The 22,081-nt window shown below is 41.9% G+C and overlaps 1 protein-coding gene across 6 annotated transcripts in view; it reads left to right on the top strand.

Annotated features, from left to right (window-relative positions):
- Window positions 1-22,081, top strand: part of AGBL1 (AGBL carboxypeptidase 1) — an 867,141-nt gene that overhangs the window by 177,923 nt on the left and 667,137 nt on the right. For all 6 annotated transcript variants that reach the window (XM_081550442.1, XM_081550439.1, XM_081550438.1 and 3 more), the window contains 6 exons: window positions 432-1,018; window positions 3,167-3,250; window positions 3,489-3,575; window positions 5,651-5,799; window positions 8,131-8,218; window positions 17,972-18,116. In XM_081550442.1, coding sequence (XP_081406568.1) covers window positions 432-1,018; window positions 3,167-3,250; window positions 3,489-3,575; window positions 5,651-5,799; window positions 8,131-8,218; window positions 17,972-18,116 — 1,140 coding nt within the window. The remainder of the gene's footprint in view (window positions 1-431; window positions 1,019-3,166; window positions 3,251-3,488; window positions 3,576-5,650; window positions 5,800-8,130; window positions 8,219-17,971; window positions 18,117-22,081) is intronic.

The raw sequence follows: 22,081 nt of genomic DNA, 5'->3' as shown, positions 1-22,081 counted from the left end.
TATTTTGCTCTAGAAAGCAGAAGGGGATCAGTGGGTAAAAGTTTCAGGGAAGGAAATTTTAATTAAATGTAAAAAAGAATATCTTAAAAATAATCAAAATCATCCGCAAATGCAAAGAAGCACCTCGGGATGCAAGGAAGCTTCTGTAAGTGAGTTGCTTGACTAGACTGTAAATACTTGAAGTGTCTTAGGAGGCATTCATGTAGAACTGTACTAGACCCACTGAATGCCCCTTCCAAATGTGAGTTGCTAGGATTCTACCATTTTTTTGACTCTTGAAGCTTAGACTTTCGTTGACTGACCTTGGAAAAAGCTTTCCAGTTGGCTGGATTTATGCTTAGCTCTGTGCCCAGAGAGTAAGGACAGGGATCAGATTGCATTCTCTGTTGGAAGGAAACAATGACATATTCCTTTCCCCTTTTAACCTGAAGGAACTGGAGCCCAAGCCTGGAGCTGATCTGAATTCTGATGAGACTGAATATGCCAATCACCCTCACATTCGGAACGCTGCCTCCCCAAAGCCCAAGGGGTTTTGCTTGAAAAAGGACCAAATCTCCGGGGGACAAGAAAAAGAAGTCCCGGTCCAAACCTCTCTTCTGAGCAGGGTGAAGATGGGGAGGTCCAGCATACATCTAACTTCCAAAAGAGGACCTGGAATGAATCCATACCGAAATGTACAGTCTAATGGTCCTGGGATAGGTTCTTCTGGAAGTGATGTTGCAGACATTCAGGCATCCTTATTAGAGGATGCTTGGGACATGGATGCGATTTCCTGCCCAAGGATAAGTGCTTCCTTTTCCAATCCCACTAAGACTAGAGAAACTGCCAAATTCATAGATCAGCTCCTGCAGACACATCTGAAGCATGTGGTCTTCCATGACCCCTATCTTTATGTAGCCAAAGCCAGGAGAACCAGATCTGTGGCTGACTTCACCAGGATGGCATTTCCTGATTTCTGGGGACACTGTCCACCTCTCTCTGCCCAGCCTATGTTGCAACGTAAATGTGGAGTCCAAAGGTGATGGTGTTACTAACTTGGGAGCTATTTTTTTTTTTCTTCTTTAGTAAATATTTTTGTAGGTGGAATGGTTGGTGCAGATAGTTCTGTTATCCTCAAGAAAGTGAACATTAGTCAGGAGCATCTGAAAACCCTTAAGGACAAGCTTCCTTGATGGTCCAGTGGTTAAGACTTCACCTTCCAATGCAGGGGTGCTGATTCGATCCCTGGTCTGGGAGCTAAGTTCCCACATGCCAAAACACTAAAGCATAAAAACAGAAGCAATATTGTAACAAATTCAATAAAGACTTTAAAAATGGTCCACAACAACAACAACAAAATATTAAAAAAAAAACCCCAAGGCCCTTAAGAAAATTTTTGCCAAATATACAAGCTTGTCTCCCTTCTAGGACATTTCAGAACCAAGTATAGAGTGGTAGACATGAAAGTGAAAAGTGAAAGTGTTGGTTATTCAGTTGTGTCCAACTCTTTGTGACCCCATGGACTGTAATCCACCAGGCTCCTCTCTCCATGGGGTTCTCCAGGCAATAATACTGGAGTTGGTTGCCATGCCCTCCTCCAGGTAGTAGACGTGTGTCTGCAAAATGAGTTTCTTAGATGATTCAAATGCAACTGCTTAGCTCCTGTCCATTGCAAATCCTACAAAAGGAAAAGATTATTTAGTTCCACCAAACACTGGGATCATTCCTTAAGGGAAGCTTCTCAGGAAGAAAAACAAACAAACAAACAAACAAGCAAGTGTGTGGATTATTTGGGATCACTTTTCTTATTCACTGCACATTGGAGTCTGATCTCTTGAGGCGAGGAGGTGGTGGACCTCCATGCGATAGTCCAAACCTTATAGAACCTGACTTGGCTTGGGGAATTGTTTGGCTGCATCAGTGAGGATTGTAAGGAAAAAAATGCATCTTCCAGGGAAGAAACTTTGGGTGATGGATTATTCCCAGCATGCATGAAGGGACCTTTGCCTTAGGAATGGCCTAGTGAGATTAAAAAGAAAATTACTAAAGCCAAGGGGAAAAAAACCTATCTTCATGGAAAAAAATTGAGTATATATGCATTAAGTCTAGGCAGTAAAGTGTGCATAGCAGTAAGTTTTATTAACTTATATTCGAGTTCATCAGCAAATTGATAGTGGACCCCAGGAAGTGCTCCTACTTGGTCTTTTGGCTGACATCTCTGACCTCGGATGTCTCTGACCTCACGTCTCTGACCTTATCTTAATGCTGTTTCCCAAGAGACCCACCGCAGGGGCTGACTCACCTCCTCACCCCCTGGACAGGACACTTTCCCCTGAATTCAAGCCTCATGTAGACCTATCCTTCCTCTTCTCCTACCCCTCCCTACCGCAGAGACCTGGAATGGAGATGTAGGGAGGGAATCTGAAAGATCCTTAGGTATCCTTACTCTCTCTTACTTCAATCTCCCAGACATGGGTGTTTCTTGGGCTTCTCAGGTGGCATGGTGGTAAAGAATCCACCTGCCAATGCAGGAGACACAGGAGACGTGGGTTTGATCCCTGGGTCAGGAAGATCCCCTGGAGGAGGAAATGGCAACCGACTCCAGTATTTTTGTTTGGAGACTTCTATGGACAGAGGAGCCTGGTGGGCTGCAGTTCATGGGGCTGCAAAGAGTCAGATTTGACTGAGCACGCTTTGCTGTTTCTGAAACACAAAAGATGTTTCTTAGACATAATCTTTTGGAGCAAACAGAACCGAGGCGTATAAATGACACAAAAGTTTAAGATCTTACTGTCACCTCCCAGACCTTGGGGAGGCTAAGTCAGCAACCCTGATGTCTCCTGTCTCAGTGCAAAGGACCCTCTTATTCACACAGCCAGAAGCTCTCAGGGTCCTTCAGCCCAAATGCTCTTGACAAAATTCTCCTTCAAGTAGGTAGTTCTCCTAAAACTACAATCTGGCATCACAGCTTCGTACATTCCTACTGCTCAGTGTAGTTTTATTGTCTGATAATGAAGAAAAGGAAGGAAGCATAGTGCTTTTCGTACTCATTCAGCTCAAGGTTGAGGTATTGCATTTTTCTTTCATAATTTGCTGATGACTCCCAAAGTGCTTTCCACATGACACAGGATGAATGGGGTAAGGAAAGAGGGCCAACCCTTAAAATGTTTCCAATTTTCCTTTCCAGGATCAAGATACTTGAGGATGTCCGGAGACTCATCCAGCCAAGTGATATTATAAATAAGGTTGTCTTCAGTTTAGATGAGCCTTGGTAGGTGGTCCTGAACATCAGTGGAGTAAGGGTGAGCGTTGGTGGGCATATTGAATAAGCTTTTAATGGCATGTGAATAAGAATATTTTAAGTTAGTAATCCATTCCTTCTCCTAAAAACAACACAGTGAAAATTTGTGTTAAAGATCTGTAAGATAAAGCTTATCTCTAAGAAATGTCAAACTGTGTCTAAGAATAGCAGTCACTCCTATAATAACAGGTTCTTTAATTCATTTCAGGCCTTTGCAAGATACTGCTTCTGACTGCTTGCAGTTCTTCTCTGCGTTTGAGTCAGGAAACCTTCGCAAAGCCATCCAAGTGCGTGAGTAAGTAAGGAAGGCTACAGGGGTAGGTCCTGGCTGCTCAAGCCAGCATTTTGTGAGTATCTATCCCGTCCTCTGTTTTCAGGGACCTCACAGTGATAGTTTGAAATCTATCATGGTGGGAGCATTTACAACATACAAAATGGCCAGCATATGAAGGTTTTTTTATTTTCCTAGGAGTTGATTGTTAAATGTTTACCAGCACACCAGGGAACTCATTAGCTGATGTCAGGAAAGTGGAGACTTTGATTTCCCAGGTGGTCTGGTAGTTAAGAATCCACCTGCCAATACAGGGACTGTGGGTTTGATCCCTGGCCTGGGAAGATCCCACGGCAACTCAAAGATCATGTAATAATGTCTATACACAAATTTCCCCAAATGTCACAGATACCTTTATGGCTTTTTTTTTTTTTAATTCCAGAACTCTATCAAAGACCACATACTTTGCACACACATTAATCTAGAACTATTCACTTCATCATCTTTTTATGGTCTCTCATGACATTGACATTGACGTTTTTAAAAGTGCAGAGTGGGTTATTGTAGAACGACCCACAACCAGGATCTGTTTCCTGCTTCATGGTTAGATTCTAGGGAAACATTTATTTTGGCAACAATTTTACATTGGTGATGATTTTGCATTGCCTTTTCCTAATGTCATAAAATGGCAAGGACACAATGTTATTTTGTTTTACTGTTGGTGATACTTACTTTGATTACTTGCTTAACAAGACTGGGTGCTTGAAAGAAAAAAAATCTGGTTCAAGTCCTCCCCCTGCTTCAAACCCTGTAGTGACTTTATCTTAGAATAAAGCTCAATTTTATGAAACAGAGTGTGTCAAGGGGCTGGGATAAGAATTTTTTGAAAACAAAGTATCCTGGTGATAATATTAACTCAAAACTACATTGCCAGTTTTGTTGCTAAAGCTCAAAAAATAATTTTTTGGAGACATAGTGACAGGGTGGAGACACATAAGGACTTTCTGGGGTGCAGGGCCTGTTCTGTTTATCGATCCAGTGAATTGTCACACAGGTGTGTCCAGGTGAATTTGTTTAAACTCACTGAGTTGTACATTTAAGATTTGTATACTTTAGTGCATGTAAGCTAAGTCAGTTAAGGGAGGGAACAAACAGACAAATCCTTCATTGCTAGTCTAACTCATGTTTGTTGCCCTGATGGGGATTTACATATGCTATTCTACTTAATCTTTACAAACAGTACTGCAAGTTTAGACGCTATTTCTAATTTTCATATGAGGAGACTGATTCTCAAAAGTCATGTCTGGCAGCAGATGGTAATGACATATCCAACCAGATGTGACCACATTTTTCTCTGAAATATAGCACACTTATATTTTTCGACCTTGATAGACACTTCATTGTTATTGTTGTCATTCAGTTGCTAAGTCAGGTTAGGGTCTTTGTGACCCCATGGACTGCAGCACGCTAGGCTCCTCTGTCCTCCACTATCTCCCAGAGTTTGCTCAAATTCATGTCTGTAGGCTTGGTGATGCTATCTAACCATCTCATCCTCTGCCACCCTCTTCTCCTTTTGCCTTCAGTCTGTCCCAGGATCAGGGTCTTTTCCAATGAGTCAACTCTTCACATCAGGTGGCCAAAGTATTGGAGCTTCAGCTTCAACATCAGTCCTTCCAATGAACATTCACGGTTGACTTCCTTTAGGATTGACTTGTTTGATCTCCTTGCGGTCCAAGGGACTCTCAAGAGTCTTCTCCATCACCACAATTCAAAAGCATCAATTCTGTGGCACTGAGCCTTCTCTATGGTCCAAGTCTGATATCCGTACATGACTACTTGAAGCTTTCTTACTGTTTAATAAAAAGATGTGCTCTAATTGTGTAGCTGACTCTTTTAGTACCAGGATACTGCTTCCCTCTCCTTAAATTTCTGGAGCCTGTGTCCAAAATTGTGAGACAAGGATGATAATTACAGCTTACCAGCCAACTGGGATCCTGGGTCTTAGATCTGTCATCCAGAGCCTGAGGTGTGTGGACTTCTCATTGCTGGAAGTTCTCTTGAAGGCTTTTAACCTACTGGTTTTGCTTCTGCCTTTTCAGGTTTGAGTATGACTTACTGGTCAATGCTGATGTGAATAGCACGCAGCACCAGCAGTGGTTCTACTTCAAGGTGAGTGGTATGAGGGCCGCTGTCCCCTACCGCTTCAACATCATCAACTGTGAGAAGCCCAACAGCCAGTTCAATTATGGTATGTGCACTCAGGGAAGAGAGACTTTCGCAATAATACCAAGAATAATGTCACTTTTGAGTGTTGGAATTATTATCAGAAGCTCTGCTTGAGTTGCATAGGGTTTGAAGTTGGGATGGTACGTTTTGGTTAGCATATATGGCAAGACAGCTGCCAACCTAGAGCAAATTCCTACTGCGGGGGGGTGGGGGGCGGGGAGTGGGAAACTCTCCCTCTGCCATGCAATATAACTAAAGGAAGTCCCCTGCATATGAACCTTCAAGTTGCAAACTTTCCAAGATGCGAACGTGCATTTGCACATCCATTCACTTAAGTTAGTTCATGTCCGTGGTGTACACTGTTACCCCCATGCATCCTCTATAAATAGTTGTTGTGTACTGTCCAGTAATGTATAGAGTACAGTAGTACAGTACCTTTATATCAAGCCCATGATGTGTGGAAGCAAGTGTAAAACAGTGGTGATGTAGCGGGTACATTACAACCCAGGAATCACTGGATCATTTTTTTTGTTCAAGAGAGTAGATAGAACTGAATCTAGCAAGGAATCAGAACCTATGCCATCAATATCAAGCATGAGTGACATGGCAGCTTGCCCTCCATCTCCTATTGCTGATGACCCTTCAGCTCTACCATCCCCCACCTCCGTTCCCTCCTCCATCAGTAACTCTTCTTGCCTGTTCACTAGATGCCAGCCCCTGTGTGCCAGCTGTTGTACTGTACTACTGTACTTTTCAAGGTACTGTTCTATGAGATTAAAATCTAAAAAAAATAGATTTGTGTTTGCTATGTGTAATTTCTGTGCAAAGTATCATAAACCTATACAGTACTGTACTATATAACTGATTATGGTAGTTGGGTACCTAGGCTAACTTATTGGGCTTATGAACAAATTGGACTTAGGAATGCACTCTTGGAACAGAACTCATTTATATGTAGGGGACTTATTATACCTCACCTAAATTTTCACAACTACCTGCCTCCCTTGTCTCATCTTGAACTTTTGAAGGCAGCGAGCCCTCTCACTTATTCCTTCTCTCTATCTCGTGAATCCCCCAGGAGCACACACATTGCTCTGTGATGGACAGGCAAACAGCACAGTTCAATGGGACAATGCTCATTTACACTCTCAGAAAACAGTGGAGAACATTTAAATTCTCCCTAACGCTTGTGGCAGTTTTAGAGGAGACATTCAAGGGACAAAGACTGATTCAGAATCTATATTTATCTTGAATGTTTCTAGAAACTGGAAGTTCTGCATGTTACTGTTGGCTCATATACTAATGCACTGAGAGGCTTTGAGTAAAGAAAAAGTATTCCCACATCTCCAGGATTGAGCATGGGACATTGCGTCTATTTTATAGTGATGAAATAGACTTTTGCTGATATAGAAAGAGAGAAGGGAATCCTTGACTCTTGAATTCACTTGCTGTAGCTGTTGTAACAAATTGTTTCATATTTTGTGGTTTTAAAGAAGACAAATGTATTCTTTTACAGTTCTGAAGTCCACAAGTCCCAAATCAGTTTCCCTGGGCTTAAGTAAAGGTGTTGGAAAGACTTCCTCTGGACATTCTAGCATATCATTTAATTTTGTTTTCCAGCTTTTAGAGCTGTATTCCTCACATTGCTTAGCTCATGGCCCCTTCCTCCGTCTTCAGTGTCAGAGCATCTTCAAATCTCTCTGCCTCAATCACGTTGCTTCTCCTCTGAACTCAAAGCTCTCCCACCCTCTCTCTTGGAAAGACATGTGTGAATGAATTTAGGGACAACCAGGATCTCCTCATCTCAAGATACTTAATTTAATCATATCCACAAAGTCTCTTTTGTCATAGAAGGTTAACACACAGCTCCCAAGGGTTAAGACCTGGGTGTCTTTTTTACTTTTCAGATATTCCTAATTTTATTTATTTATTTATTTATTTTTGGTCACACAGTGTGGCATGAGAGATCTTAGTTCCCAAAAGTGTTAGTCGCTCAATCATGTCCGACTCTTTGCAAACCCATGTGGTTAGCCTGTCAGGCTCCTCTGTCCATGGAATTCTCCAGGCAAGAATACTGGAGTAGGTCGCCATTCCCTTTCCCAGGAGATCTTTCTGATTCAGGGATAGAACCCTGGTCTCCTGCTTTGCAAGCATATTCTTTATTGTCTGAGCCACCAGGGAAGCCTAGGATCAAGCTTGTACTCCCCTGCACTAGAAGTTCAGAGTGTTAACTACTGGATTGCCAGGGAAGGCCCAAGACCTGGGTATGTTCAAGGGCTGTTATTCAGCCTACCACAACTCTCCTTTTCTTTTCCCCCCCCTCATGGATTAACCCTGCCTTTATTTTGTGTAGGGATGCAGCTGACTCTGTATTCTGTGAAGGAGGCTCTTCTTGGCAGGCCCACCTGGGTACGGACAGGCTATGACATCTGTTATTACAAGTAAGTTAGACTGTTAGCTTCCCTTGCTCTTTCGTTCTCTCTCAACTTCCTACTTCTCCATTTTAATAAATGTCTTTAAAAAATATTTATTTGCTATGTATTTATTTCTCTGTGACAGGACTTAGTTGTGGCATACAGGATCTAGTTCCCTGACCAGGGATTGAACCTGGGCTCCCTACATTGGGAGCATGGAGTCTTAGCCACTGGACCACCAGGGAAGTCCTTCCAAGCTTTTCCATTTTAATCTCATAAGCTTGGTCAATCTGTGCTTTTCTGGTTTATTCATCACCCTTTCAATAACAAATGCTGTCTTTCAGAAGCATAAACATGTTAAATGACACCCACAGTAGACCGCAAGAAATATCTTTTGGTTTTGTGAAAAGCCATCCATTCTTATTTAAACACATCAAAACCTTTAGACCTTGTTTCTGGATATAGACGCAACCTATGACTAATGCATCAGCCTTTAGTTTCCTTCCTATTTCCATTTGTCTCGGTGAACAAAAATGTCTCAGATATTCTGGCCTATTCTGACCCATCCTGTGCTTCAGTTTTCGGATATGTGACAAATACACTTAAGTAACTATTCCTCTGCAGCAAGATAGCATTTTGGAAAAAAAACAAGAGTAAAGTATTTTCAAAATTCATCTTCAACTCTTGATCAGTAGTCAGTTTCATCAATTTATCCTGTAAAGTTGTGATGAAATTTGAATTATCCATGTATTTTGGTAAAACAAATGCATTCCAGGCCCATGAATTGCTTATTTGTGCAGTTTCCTTTGATAGAAAATAAAATAGAAATTCATAATACAAAAAAAAAAAGAGATAGGAATTGTGGATAGGTAGAAGCAATGTAATTAATTATTAGCTCATTGCTAGTTTCTTGTAAAAACTGATAGTCTACTACCTATTTTCTGGGATAAAGTAAGTTGTATCTCTTTCTGAGATGGCAAGGGGCCCTGAAGAATATTATCAGTCATTGAAGAGTTTAGGATTGTTACAAATATCAAAAAGAAAGAGAGTGAAAAATGCTTATGCCCCTTGGTTTTTGAGACTGTGAGGTCAGGAGCATTGACAGAGAGGAAGGTCTAGACAAACATATTGCTCTATCAGACATAAAGGCAAGTGTCACCACAAAGCAAGGACAGTCTATATACAGAGCTGGGCTAACAGCTTATACTTTTAATAAAAGAGTCGACAGCCTTCAGTTTTGTATGTATTAGAATATGGACCTGGGTAGGCTAGTATTTTCCTTATATTCTTCACAACAATAGTAAAATCATACAATTTTGTTTATTTTCCATAGAAGTTACTTTCTTGCCACCTAGCTACAGACTCTTAGGCTCAGTAAATGCCAGAAATGGTAGGGACCTATCAGAAGCAGAAGATATTAAGAAGAGGAGCAAGAATACACAGAAGAACTCTACAAAAAAGATCTTCACAACCCAGATAATCATGATGGTATGATCAATCACCTAGAGCCAGACATCCTGGAATGTGAAGTCAAGTGGGCGTTAGGAAGCATCACTACGAACAAAGCTAATGGAGGTGATGGAATTCCAGTTGAACTATTTCAAATCCTGAAAGATGATGCTGTGAAAGTGCTGCACTCAATATGCCAGCAAATTTGGAAAACTTAGCAGTGGCCACAGGACTGGAAATGGTCAGTTTTCATTCCTATCCCAAAGAAAGGCAATGCCAAATAATGCTCAGACTACCACACAATTGCACTCATCTCACACGCTAGTAAAGTAATGCTTAAAATTCTCCAAGCCAGGCTTCAGCAATATGTGAACCATGAACTCCAAGAGGTTCAAGCTGGTTTTAGAAAAGGCAGAGGAACCAGAGATCAAATTGCCAATATTTGCTGAATCATCAAAAAAGCAAGAGAGTTCCAGAAAAACATCTATTTCTGCTTTATTGACTATGCCAAAGCCTTTGACTATGTGGATCACAATAAACTGTGGAAAATTCTGAACGAGATGGGAATACCAGACCACCCGACCAGCCTCTTGAGAAACCCGTATGCAGGTTAGTAAGCAACAGTTAGAACTGGACATGGAACAACAGACTGGTTCCAAATAGGAAAAGGAGTATGTCAAGGCTGTATATTGTCACCCTGCTTATTTAACTTATATGCAGAGTACATCATGAGAAATGCTGGGCTGGAGGAAGCACAAGCTGGAATCAAGATTGCCGGGAGAAATATCAATAACCTCAGATATGCAGATGACACCACCCTTATGGCAGAAAGTGAAGAACTAAAGAGCCTCTTGGTGAAAGTGAAAGAGGAGAGTGAAAAAGTTGGCTTAAAGCTCAGCATTCAGAAAACTAAGATCATGGCATCTGGTCCCATCACTTCATGGCAAATAGTTGGGGAAACAGTGGAAACAGTGTCAGACTTTATTTTTCTGGGCTCCAGAATCACTGCAGATGGTGATTGCAGCCATGAAATTAAAAGACTCTCACTCCTTGGAAGGAAAGTTGTGACCAACCTAGATAGCATATTAAAAAGCAGAGACATTACTTTGTCAAGAAAGGTCCATCTAGTCAAGGCTATGGTTTTTCCAGTGGTCATGTATGGATGTGAGAGTTGGACTGTGAAGAAAGCTGAGCACAGAAGAATTGATACTTTTGAATTGTGGTATTGGAGAAGCCTGTTGATAGTCCCTTGGACTGCAAGGAGATCCAACCAGTCCATCCTAAAGGAGATCAGTCCTGGGTGTTCATTGGTAGGACTGATTTTTAAGCTGAAACTCCAATACTTTGACCATCTGATGTGAAGAGATGACTCATTTGAAAAGACCCTGCTGCTGGGAAAGATTGAGGGCAGGAGGAGAAGGGGACGACAGAGGATGAGATGGTTGGATGACATTACTGACTCAATGGACATGGGTTTGGGTGGACTCTGGGAGTTGGTGATGGACAGGGACGCCTGGTGTGCTGCGATTCATGGAGTCACAAAGACTTGGACAGGATGAGCGACTGAACTGAACTGAACTGAACTGAAGGATACTGAGACTAAAATCGCCTTACAGTGATAGGAGCCATAGCTGCAGTGGAAAATAATGAAAGATAAATTTGGATGTTGGTGGATCAAGAATAACTTTTAGGACTTCCCTGGTGGTCCAGTGGTTGAGTCCGCCTGCCAATGCAAGGAACATGGGTTCAATCCCTTGTCCAAGAAGTTCCCATGTGCCCTGGGGCAACTGAGACTGTGTGCCACAACTACCGAAGCCTAAGTGCCCTAGAGCCTGTACTCTGCTGCAAGGAAAGCTGCAGCAATGAGAAGCCCGCACATTCCAACTAGAGAGGAGCCCTTGCTTGCCGCAACTAGAGAAAACCCAGGCAGCAATGAAGACCTAGCACAGGGGTCTTAAAAATAAAAAGCCAATAAAATACATAAACATATGATAAGTTTTAGAAGGGAATAACTTTTAAGTGTCTTTAAGAAATAGTAATCCTAAATAAACATGAAAGACCCAGTTTGCATCAGGCTTGCATCTGTAGCTTAGTAGTAGACTGGGCAAGCATTACCTTTCAGCATCCTCAGGGGAGTGGGGGTGGAGAGGGAATAGCTCCCCCTAGAGTCTGCTTTCTTGGGCTGAGGCATAAAGCATCAGCTTAAGGGGCGTAAGCATTTGCTCAAAAGAGAAAGAAGAAATCAGGCATCCCAAAGCAGAGCCTTGGCCTAAAGAATGCCTGTGTTAATGTTAATAGCTTTTAGATTCATTAACAAGACAATTGTTATGTGATTAAAGAGCAACAGAGGGGTAACATGAAAACCATGCATGTGTAATGTAATTCATTTTTCATCTTCCAACCATGAATCCAAGCAGATGAATGGATAAGATTGCTACACTGTCATGTAGCTTGTTTTACAATGATTGGCCACATTGTGTTAACATATTTCCAATAAGGTGATCTAACAACAGGATAGATATGTGTATCTCTATTCAACCACAAATCAGAGTAACTTTCCCTATGGTAAAATGCTTTAGATTAGAAAATGTATTTGTTCCCCTCTTTTACTTCTCACAATCTTTTTTTTTAAATATATGGTATTTTATTGCAATTAATTGCATCTTCTTTCTATTAGAGTGAATCATTAACTTTTAATTTTTTTACTGGAGTAGAATTGTTTTTCAATGTTGTGTTAGGTTCTACTGTACAATGAAGTGAACCAGCTATACGTATACATATATATCTCTCCCCTGTCGAGACTCCCACTCCCCTTCCACCCTCCCCACCTCACCCCTGTAGGTCATCCCAGAGCACTGAGCTGAGCTCCCTGTGTTATACAGCAGCTTCCCACTGGCTGTCTGTTTTACACATGGGAATGCGCATGTGTCAGTCTTAATCTCGCTATTTGTCTCACCCTTCCCATTCCCTCCTGTGTTCCTTGTCTGTTCTCCTAAGTCTGTTCCTAATTCCTGCCACACAAACAGGCTCATCTGTACTATCTTTCTGCATTCCATGAAAAAGTGAAAGTGAAGTCACGTAGTAGTGTCCGACTCTTTGTGACCCCATGGACTGTAACCTATCAGGCTCCTCCGACCATGGGATTTTCCAGGCAAGAATGCTGGAGTGGGTTGCCATTTCCTTCTCCAGGGGATCTTCCTGACCTAGGGATTGAACCCGGGTCTCCTGCATTGCAGGCAGATGCTTTACCATCTGAGCCACCATATGCATTAATATATGGTGTTAATTTTTCACTCTGCTCTAGAAGATTATTTTTTTTTCTTCATCCCTGTTTTTATTCTAATATATTTATTTGGGAGAACTTTGCCTCCTTATTTCTTTGTCTCCGGTGTGTCATCAGGAGCTCAGAAGTTCTTTGTTTACATTCTTAGATTTAATACCACGTTCTAAAGGATCGGCTGGGTGCTTATTGTGGAAAGAACCATGAGCCATGGTACCTGTGTGTATCTATGAGAGGGTGAAAGGAAAAAAGAGCACTCAGAAAGAATGAGATATTCATTTCCCTTAAAAAGTGATAGCAATAATGATCAACTAAGGAAATGGGCTGACTGCTTTTTGGGTCTGAGCATTATCACCTAAAAAGTGATCTCCAAAGTATTTTGATAACATATATTAACCCATGGATTTTTTTTTTTTAATTTATTTATTTATTTGTGGCTGTGCCGAGTCTTCGCTGCTGAGCACGGGCTTTCTCTAGTTGAGATGACTGGGGTCTACGGTCTAGTTGCGGTGTGCAGGCTTCTCATTGCAGTGGCTTCTCTTGTTGCAGAGCACGGGCCCTAGGCATGCAGGCTCAGGAGCTGGGGCACACAGGCTTAGTTGCTCAATGGCATGTGGGATCCTCTCAGATTAGGGACTGAACCTGTGTCTACTGCATTGGAGGTGGATTCTTAACCACTGGACCGGCAGAGAAGCCCCAATCCTTGGACTTTTATAATTTATTCAAAATTTTAAAAATTCAATTATATAAGTCTTGCTGTACTAATATATTATGTACCCTTAGAAAACATGCAAAAAGTTTAGAATTTTAAATCATGGGGAAAAGATGAGAAAAATAATTTAAAATTTAAATCTTTAAATTTTAAATGTAAAATTATTTTATTTTTGTACTATTGATAACTTGGGGCATCCTGTACCCTTAAAGTTGACCATGAAAAACATAGTTGTAAAGTGTCTGGTGGAGACTTTTGAAAAATTGTGGTTAACTCCCCAGATCTAATTAGTGAATTTTACACAAATAAGAATTCTTGAGAAAGAGCTAGTATTAAGGGTAGGAGGTAGATCATGTCAGTTCTTCCACTCTCTTTGTCATTCATGCTTAAAATGTAATATTATTATCAATCTCTGAATTCCAAGCCGAATTTAGAAAAAAACGAATTGTCTGTATTGTAGGGTCTAATTTAGATAATACAATCTGTAAATCCACTTGAGAAGGCTTCTGCAAATTTAAATTCCTTGCCAGAAGCTAGCATCAAGAGAAGGAGAGAGATGGTGAGCTATTCCCATCCCTCCCTCAGGAAGCCTCCTGTGCAGCAATTCACACTTAACTATCTGACATATGAAACGCTCAATATGCAACGTAATATATTTTTCATATTCTAGCCCTGGAAAACAACAGAGAAGAATGGATAAGACTCTTACACTCTTGTTGCAGGAAGGGGCACGCCTTCCAGGACCTGAGAGTGGGTTCTTGTCTAACACTTGGAAGCGAATTGTCCAAGGAGACACTGACAAAGCAGGAGAGGTTATTGTTAAGGAGGGGCCCAGGTGGAAGCCGCAGGGTAAGGGAACCCAGGACAACTGCTCTGCCACATGGCTCCCCGTCTCAGGTTTTATGGTGATGGGATTAGTTTCCGGGTTGTCTCTGGCCAATCATTCTGACTCTGGTTCCTTCCTGGTGGTGTGTGCATTGCTCAACCAATATGGAGTCCAGCGAGAAGGATTCTGGGAGGTTGACTGGACATGCGGTACCTCCTTTTGACCTTTCCTGAATTCTTCTGATTGGTGATGGCTTGTTAGTTCCATTATTCCTTACCAGGACCGCCTGTCGTAAAATAACGCATGGACATCGTTACTGAGGTACCTCGTCAGGGTGGGTGGTTTCAGTCAGTGCTTTCCTAACTCTGAAATCTAGCTTGTTTCACAATTATTCATCACAGTAGGCTGATTTGCACAGCATACCGGCAGCAGTGTCAATCCTTATATTAAACCTTAGGCAACTTTGTTTCTTTCTTATAAGGCCATAATACATTTAAAGAGGAATTCTCTCATCTTCTCCCCATGTTCAGTTGATTTGATTTTCTTGCCCTTTCCCTGTAGTACCTCCATCCCACCCCCTCACCCACCCACCTTACAGACCACTAAGCTGGAAAACCAAAAGGCATCCTCCAAGGGACAAAAGAAATGGGCAGGCTTGTTTTTCCACGCCTCTCATAAAAGTAAGCCAGGCCAGTTTTAGTTTCTGCTTTATTTACTTCCCCGAGGTCTGTATTCTCCCTCCAACATACACAGCCACACACCTTTTTGAATTCTCTCTCAGCTCTGGTCTAAAGTAATTTTTTTTTTTTTGGCTGAAGGGCAGAGGGAGAGGAGCTGCCCACTCAGAGTGGCCATGTAATACACCACGGCTGATCTCTTCTGACATTTATCTCTGCTTGTGAGAGGGGACGAAACAGCTCACTCATGAAGATGAATGTCATACAAGAGCTCTGCCGTTGTGCATCCTTGCCAGGGATCTCAGGAGAGAGATTTGGTGCTTTCCAGAATATTAGAAACGTCACAGACACAGGGCAGCCTGTTGACTTGGCAGCTCTGCCTCGTTAGATCCTGTTAAGTGAAATGATACACCCATGTTAAACAGAGCCATCGTCATTATGAGATTACCTAATTCCTTCTCTGTCTTGGCATTTGCTTCTTTCATGCACACACACAGAAGAAAAAAAAAAGGCTTCCCAAAAGTAAAATAAAAAATATGACTTCCCGGCCTGTTTTAAAGTACAAATGGAAATAGATGGAGTTCATAACTATGCATTTGTGTACTTTGCTCCTTGCTTCATTGAAGGCTTTATGATTATAAAAGTGCAGATCCTTCCAAAGATAAATGGTTCAGGGAATGCAAAAGCAGAGGGGAGCCTTTTAACTGTGGAATGACTGATTTCTCCGTATTATCCTTGACCCAAGATGACATATCCAAGGGGCATCCCAGATGATAGCTCAGTTGGTAAAGAAACCTCCTGCAATGCAGGAGACCCCAGTTTAATTCCTGGGTCGGGAAGATCCACTGGAGAAGGGATAGGCTACCCACTTCATTATTCTTGGGCTTCCCTTGTGGCTCAGCTGGTAAAGAGTCCGCCTGCAATGCAGGAGACCTGGGTTCAATCCCTCGGTTGGGGAGATCCCCTGGAGAAGGGAAAGGGAACCCATTCCAGTATTCTGGCCTGGAGAATTCCATGGACTGTATAGTCCATGGGATCGCAAAGAGTTGGACACAACTGAGTGACTTTCACTTTCACTTTCCCAGATGACACTAGTGGTAAAGAACTCTCCTGCCAGTGTAGGAGACATAAGAGATGCAGACCTGTGCCATCCGTGTGAGTGATGGCATATCAGGTGTGAGTGAAACCGCAGCTTGCCCTCCATCTCCTGTTGCTGATGACCCTTCAGCTCTACCAGCTCCCACCTCCTCTCCCTTCTCCATCAGTAACTCTTCTTGCCTGTTCACTCGATGCCAGCCCCTGCATGCCAGCTGTTATACTGTACTACTGTACTATACTTTTATAAGTCCGGTATTATAAGATGAAAAATGTTTTCTTTATTTTTTTGTGTTTTTTATGTATTATTTGTGTGAAAAGAATTACATACCTTTTACAGTATAGTCCTATATAACTGATTGTGTTAGCTGGATACCTAGACCAGCTTTGTTAGAGTTAAGAACAAATTGGACTTAGGAACACACTCTCAGAACAGAACTTGTCTGTATGTAGAGGACTTCTTGTGTTGAAAAACCACCAAACCACTAGAAACAAGAGAGTAGATTTTCTATTTCTTCCTTTCTTGACTGCTTGATTCTTTTGGCTTTGGTGGGAGGTATCATGAAAGTGGTGAAAAGGGCAGAAGAGAATAGTCTGTATTTTTTTATACTTGCAAGAATACACAGAATAATTATCTGCTATTTCTTCCCTCTCCCCACTCTTCCCCCCAGTGAAACCCCAAAGCACAATGTACAAGAAAGCCAATGTTGTTAATGTTCAAAGGTGGAATTACATCTTTCTGTGTCCAGGTGTATTTTGCATTATAATGCAGCCTTGATGATAGCATTTCTCAGGAAAGTCTGCCAGGCTGTCTCAGTATCAAGAGGCAAAAGGAGAGTGTAACTGGCAGCGTGTGGGGAAAATATTGCTGGAAATGTACTTCTGGGTGCAATTTACTTTGATACTGTTCTCTGAAGTATCAAAATTGGGTCTTCATCTTTGACAAAGGAAAGCATACATTCTCAAGCTGTAAGAAGCTGAACCATGTTGGGGGTAACAAATGTATGCCTTTGGAAGAAAGTATTGTTGTGGAAAGAACAGAGGCTTTGCAGGCAGATCTGGGTCCAAGGCACTTACTAGCTTTTTGATCTTCATTGTTGTTAAATCACTAAGTCATGTCCGACTCGTTGTGAGCCCATGAACAGCAGCACATCAGGCTTTCCTGTGCTTCACTATCTCCCTGAGTTTACTCAGACCCATGTCCATTGAGTCAGTGATGCTATCTAAACCATCTCATCCTCTTCCACCCCCTTCTTTTGCCTTCAATCTTTCCCAGCATCAGAGTCTTTTCTAATGAGTTGGCTTTTTGCATCAGGTGGTCAAAGGGTTGGAGCTTCAGCTTCAGCGTCAATCCTTCCATTGGATATTCAGGGTTGATTTCCTTTGGAAAATTGGGAATGGGATTGACTGGTTTGATCTCCTTGCTGTCCAAGGGACTCTCAAGAGTCTTCTCTAGCACCACAATTTGAAAGCATCATTTCTTCAGCACTCAGCCTTCATTATGGTCCTACTCTCACATCTGTACACGACTATTGGAAAAACCATGGCTTTGACTATACCGACCTTTGTCAGCAAAGTTAGTTCTCTGCTTTTTGATATACTGTCTAGGTTTGTCATAGCTTTTCTTCCAAGAAGCGAGTGTCTTTTAATTTCACGGCTGGAGTGATTTTGGGTCTATGGTGTCTAAATGATGATTCTCCCCACCTTTCACTCATTCTCCTCTCTCTCCCTTCTCTTCTAGAAATCATTATCGCCAGAGAACAGCCGTAATGGGGGCAGCTTCTGGGAAGTGCTATTACACGCTCACCTTTGCCATCACCTTCCCGCATGCCGAAGATGCCTGCTATCTGGCTTACCACTATCCCTACACCTACAGTGCCCTCATGGTAAGTTCCTCTGTCAGCCCTACCCGGGTTGGACTGAAGAGGCTCTTTGAGGCTTTCCTGAAAGCCTTCAGGAAACCCTGACATCCTGGTGGGGAACTTCAGGCATCCAATGGAGCCAGGGTTTGTTGTTTTTGACTCGGCTTTCTATCTGTCCTGTTTCCTTCCTTGGGCAGAGTGCAGGGCTGAGGTCATGACCAGCGACATTCTAATGGCCCCAGTGGCATACTGTGTTCTTCATCTGCAGGTTGAGTGTGGGATACGAGGGGCAGGGGGCTTTATCTTTAAAAAGCCCTCAATATACATTGTTGCAGGAGGACAAATGGCTGAAGATTAAAATTCATATTTTACCAAGGCCAAACCAAAGCAAAGAAAAAGTTTGAAAAATTTCTCAGCTAAACAAATTCAATCATGGGTGTTGTGATTTTTTTCGTCTTGTCATATTTTGAGGCAGCAAAACTGATATTCTACTTTTGTTTCATGCTTACACGAAGTAAAAAGTTCACAAATACAACTTTAAAAAGTACTCCCAGTCTAAATAAAATTAACTAAAATTTCATTGCAATTCTGAAAGGTTATTTCCTTTTATTAGAATTGCAAGTACACTAAGTAAATATGGGAAGGTTGGAATCATGATTTAATAAATATCTATTAGTTTACCCTAAAAAAAAAAAAAAGCCCTCAAGTTAAACAAGAAGAATGAGATTGGAGTGGCATTATAAGCTGAAATGGGGTAACACCATGCAGGTCAGCTGAGATGCCAGTTTAAAGGACATGGATGCATTGAGAGGAGTGAAGCAGACATTGAGGGGGTGAAGCTTGGAAAAATGCTCTGAGGTCACCTTGCAGCCTCTTTCCCATTTCCAGTGGTTTCCTTGGCCATGGACTAGAAGGATCCAGTGTGGACAAGAAGGGTAGAAGAATAAAACATTGAATCACTGCAAATAAGAGTCATGAGCTTTTTACAAGAGGAGTATAGTGTCAACCAGTGCAAACTTGAAGTCATCATTCAGATATCTTATCAGGCCTTGCACGGGGCCTGTTAGACCAATCTGTGCAAACAGCTTAAACCATGCAGTTTCTTACCATTTGAAAAAGTTGGCTAACCATCCCTCTCCCTGAGCTATTTCATGGATATCCTGTGGATTCATGAGCTAAAGTATCTAATAAAGTATTTCCATCCTCTGTGTTAACGCAAAATGTTATTAGCATATTTATAATAATATATGTATATGCAAATATATATCACTTAACCTGAAGGATAAGCATTTTCATTGCAAGCCTGTGATAAGGATTTGGAAAAGATGATAACTGAGAACACCTTTTCCCTCCAAAGAAATATTCAAGTGTAAATGCAATGTTTTTTCTCCATTGAGAAGGCATACCTCAAACCACTCAGCTAACTGCTTCATAAAAGTACATCTGCCCTTCTCTCCGTATGCTGGCTTGCTTGAAGAGAGATTTTTTACTGTATCCCAGATTGTAAAAGATACACAACTAGTATTATTTGTGGATTGCACTTAGAGATCTCAAGAACTTAATCCAAGAAATGTGCATCACCAGCTTTGCTGTAACAAGGCATGCTTGTTTTAAAACTTGCTTGTTGCCTTGAGGGCCTCAGAACAGGCAAGATTCATGATCTCCTTCAACAGCTGTTCTTACTGTCTCGTCTATGAAACCCTGCATGTTGAAAAGTCTACTGGTGAAGGGGATTCCTTTTTAAAGACAGATTTGATTTTTCTGTCAGAGTAATGGTCCATGGGTCCAGGTCACTGTTCCTTTCACTCGTTAGAATATCTTTGTCCTACAGACTTAGAGAACGGACTTGTGAACTCAGGGGGAAGGAGCAGGTGGGATGGTTTGAGAGAGTAGTATTGACATATATATATACTACCATGTATAAAATAGGGAGCTAGTGAGAAGCTGCCGTATAGCACACGGAGCTCGGCTTGGTGCTCTGTGATGACTTAGAGGGGTGGGATGAAGGAGTGGGAGGGAGGCTCAAGAGAAAGGGGATGTGTGTGTGTGTGTGTGTGTGTGTGTGTGTGTGTGTGTGTCCAGTTTAGTTCAGTCGCTCGGTCGTGTCTGACTCTGCGACCCCATGGACTGCAGCACACCAGGCCTCTCTGTCCATCACCAGCTCCCGGAGTTTACCCAAACTCATGTCCGTTGAGTCGGTGATGGCATCCAGCCATCTCATCCTCTGTTATCCCCTTCTCCTCCTGCCTTCAATCTTTCCCAGCATCAGGGTCTTTTCAAATGAGTCAGCTCTTCACATCAGGTGGCCAAAGTATTGGAGTTTCAGCTTCTACATCAGTCCTTCCAATGAACACTCTCCATTAGGATGGACTGGTCTGATCTCCTTGCAGTCCAAGGGACTCTCAAGAGGCTTCTCCAACACCATAGTTCAAAAGCATCAATTCTTTGGCACTCAGCTTTCTTTATAGTCCAACTCTCACATCCATATATGACTACTGGAAAAACCATAGCCTTGACTAGATGGACCTTTGTTGGCAAAGTAATGTCTCTGCTTTTTAATATGCTATCTAGGTTGGTCACAACTTTCCTTCCAAGGAGTAAGCATCTTTTAATTTCATGGCTGCAGTCACCATCTGCAGTGAGTTTGGAGCCCCCAAAAATAAAGTCTGACACTGTTTCCCCATCTATTTGCCATGAAGTAATGAGAACAGATGTTATGATCTTAGTTTTCTGAATGTTGAGCTTTAAGTCAACTTTTCACTTTCCTCATATGTGTATATATGAGAGAGAGAGAGACAGAGAGAGAAAGAGAGCTGATTGATTCACGTTGTTGTACAACAGAAAGTAACACAAAATAGTAAAGCAATTATAGTCCAGTGCAGCCATGAAATTAAAAGATGCTTACTCCTTGGAAGGAAGGTTATGACCAAATTAGATAGCATATTTAAAAGCAGAGACATTACTTTGCCAACAAAGGTCCATCTAGTCAAGGCTATGGTTTTTCTGGTGGTCATATATGGATGTGAGAGTTGGACGGTGAAGAAAGCTGAGCACCGAAGAATTGATGCTTTTGAATTGTGGTGTTGGAGAAGACTCTTGAGAGTCCCTTGGACTGCAAGGAGATCAGACCAGTCCATCCTAAAGGAGATCAGTCCTGGATGTTCATTGAAAGGACTGATGTTGAAGCTGAAACTCCAATACTTTGGCCACCTTATGTGAAGAACTGACTCATTTGAAAAGACCCTGATGCTGGGAAGGATTGGGGGCAGGAGGAGAAGGGGACAACAGAGGATGAGATGGCTGGATGGCATCACCGACTTGATGGACATGGGTTTGGGTAGACTCCGGGAGTTGGTGATGGACAGCGAGGCCTGGTGTGCTGCGATTCATGGGGTCGCAAAGAGTCGGACACGACTGAGCGACTGAACTGAACTATAGTCCAATTAAGAAAAAAAGATTATCTTTGACCCTGTGGAGAAGCTCAGTGGCAACTAGTATAAAACTTTAGAATTCAAAAGGGTTTGGGAAATTGTGTAGCTCACATCTGTCATTCATAGATGCAAAAACCAAAGCCTCGAAGTCCCACATTTAGCTAGTGGCCAGAGAACTGAGTATTGGCCTTTGAGGTCTATTCTTATGTGATGGAGACTCTGAGAGTCCTTCAGCTGACCTTGGCTGCATCTGGCTTCTTAATTTGAATTTTAGATCTGAATCAGCTTGTATGCACTTAGCAAAGACCCATCAAAGCTTCTTGGAATAAGAATGGATTCATGTTTGCGAAACAACACTATTCTCAGCTGAGCCACATCCATAGCACTCAGTGTTACAGACAAAAATTCTGGGTTGATGACTTGACTCAACCATCGGAGACTGTATCATCACACAACTTGATGACTATGTGCACCTATAAAAGTGGGCTGCCATTGTAGTAGCTGCTGTATGTCATAGCTTTTGTCTCAAGTCTTAAGTTTACAGTCAACAATTATTAA

The sequence above is a fragment of the Giraffa tippelskirchi genome, chromosome 12 (assembly GCF_054371585.1).
Source record: "Giraffa tippelskirchi isolate mGirTip1 chromosome 12, T2T-mGirTip1v1.2.pri, whole genome shotgun sequence".
NCBI classification, from domain to species: Eukaryota; Metazoa; Chordata; class Mammalia; order Artiodactyla; family Giraffidae; genus Giraffa; species Giraffa tippelskirchi.
This window is presented reverse-complemented; position numbering and strand designations above follow the sequence as displayed.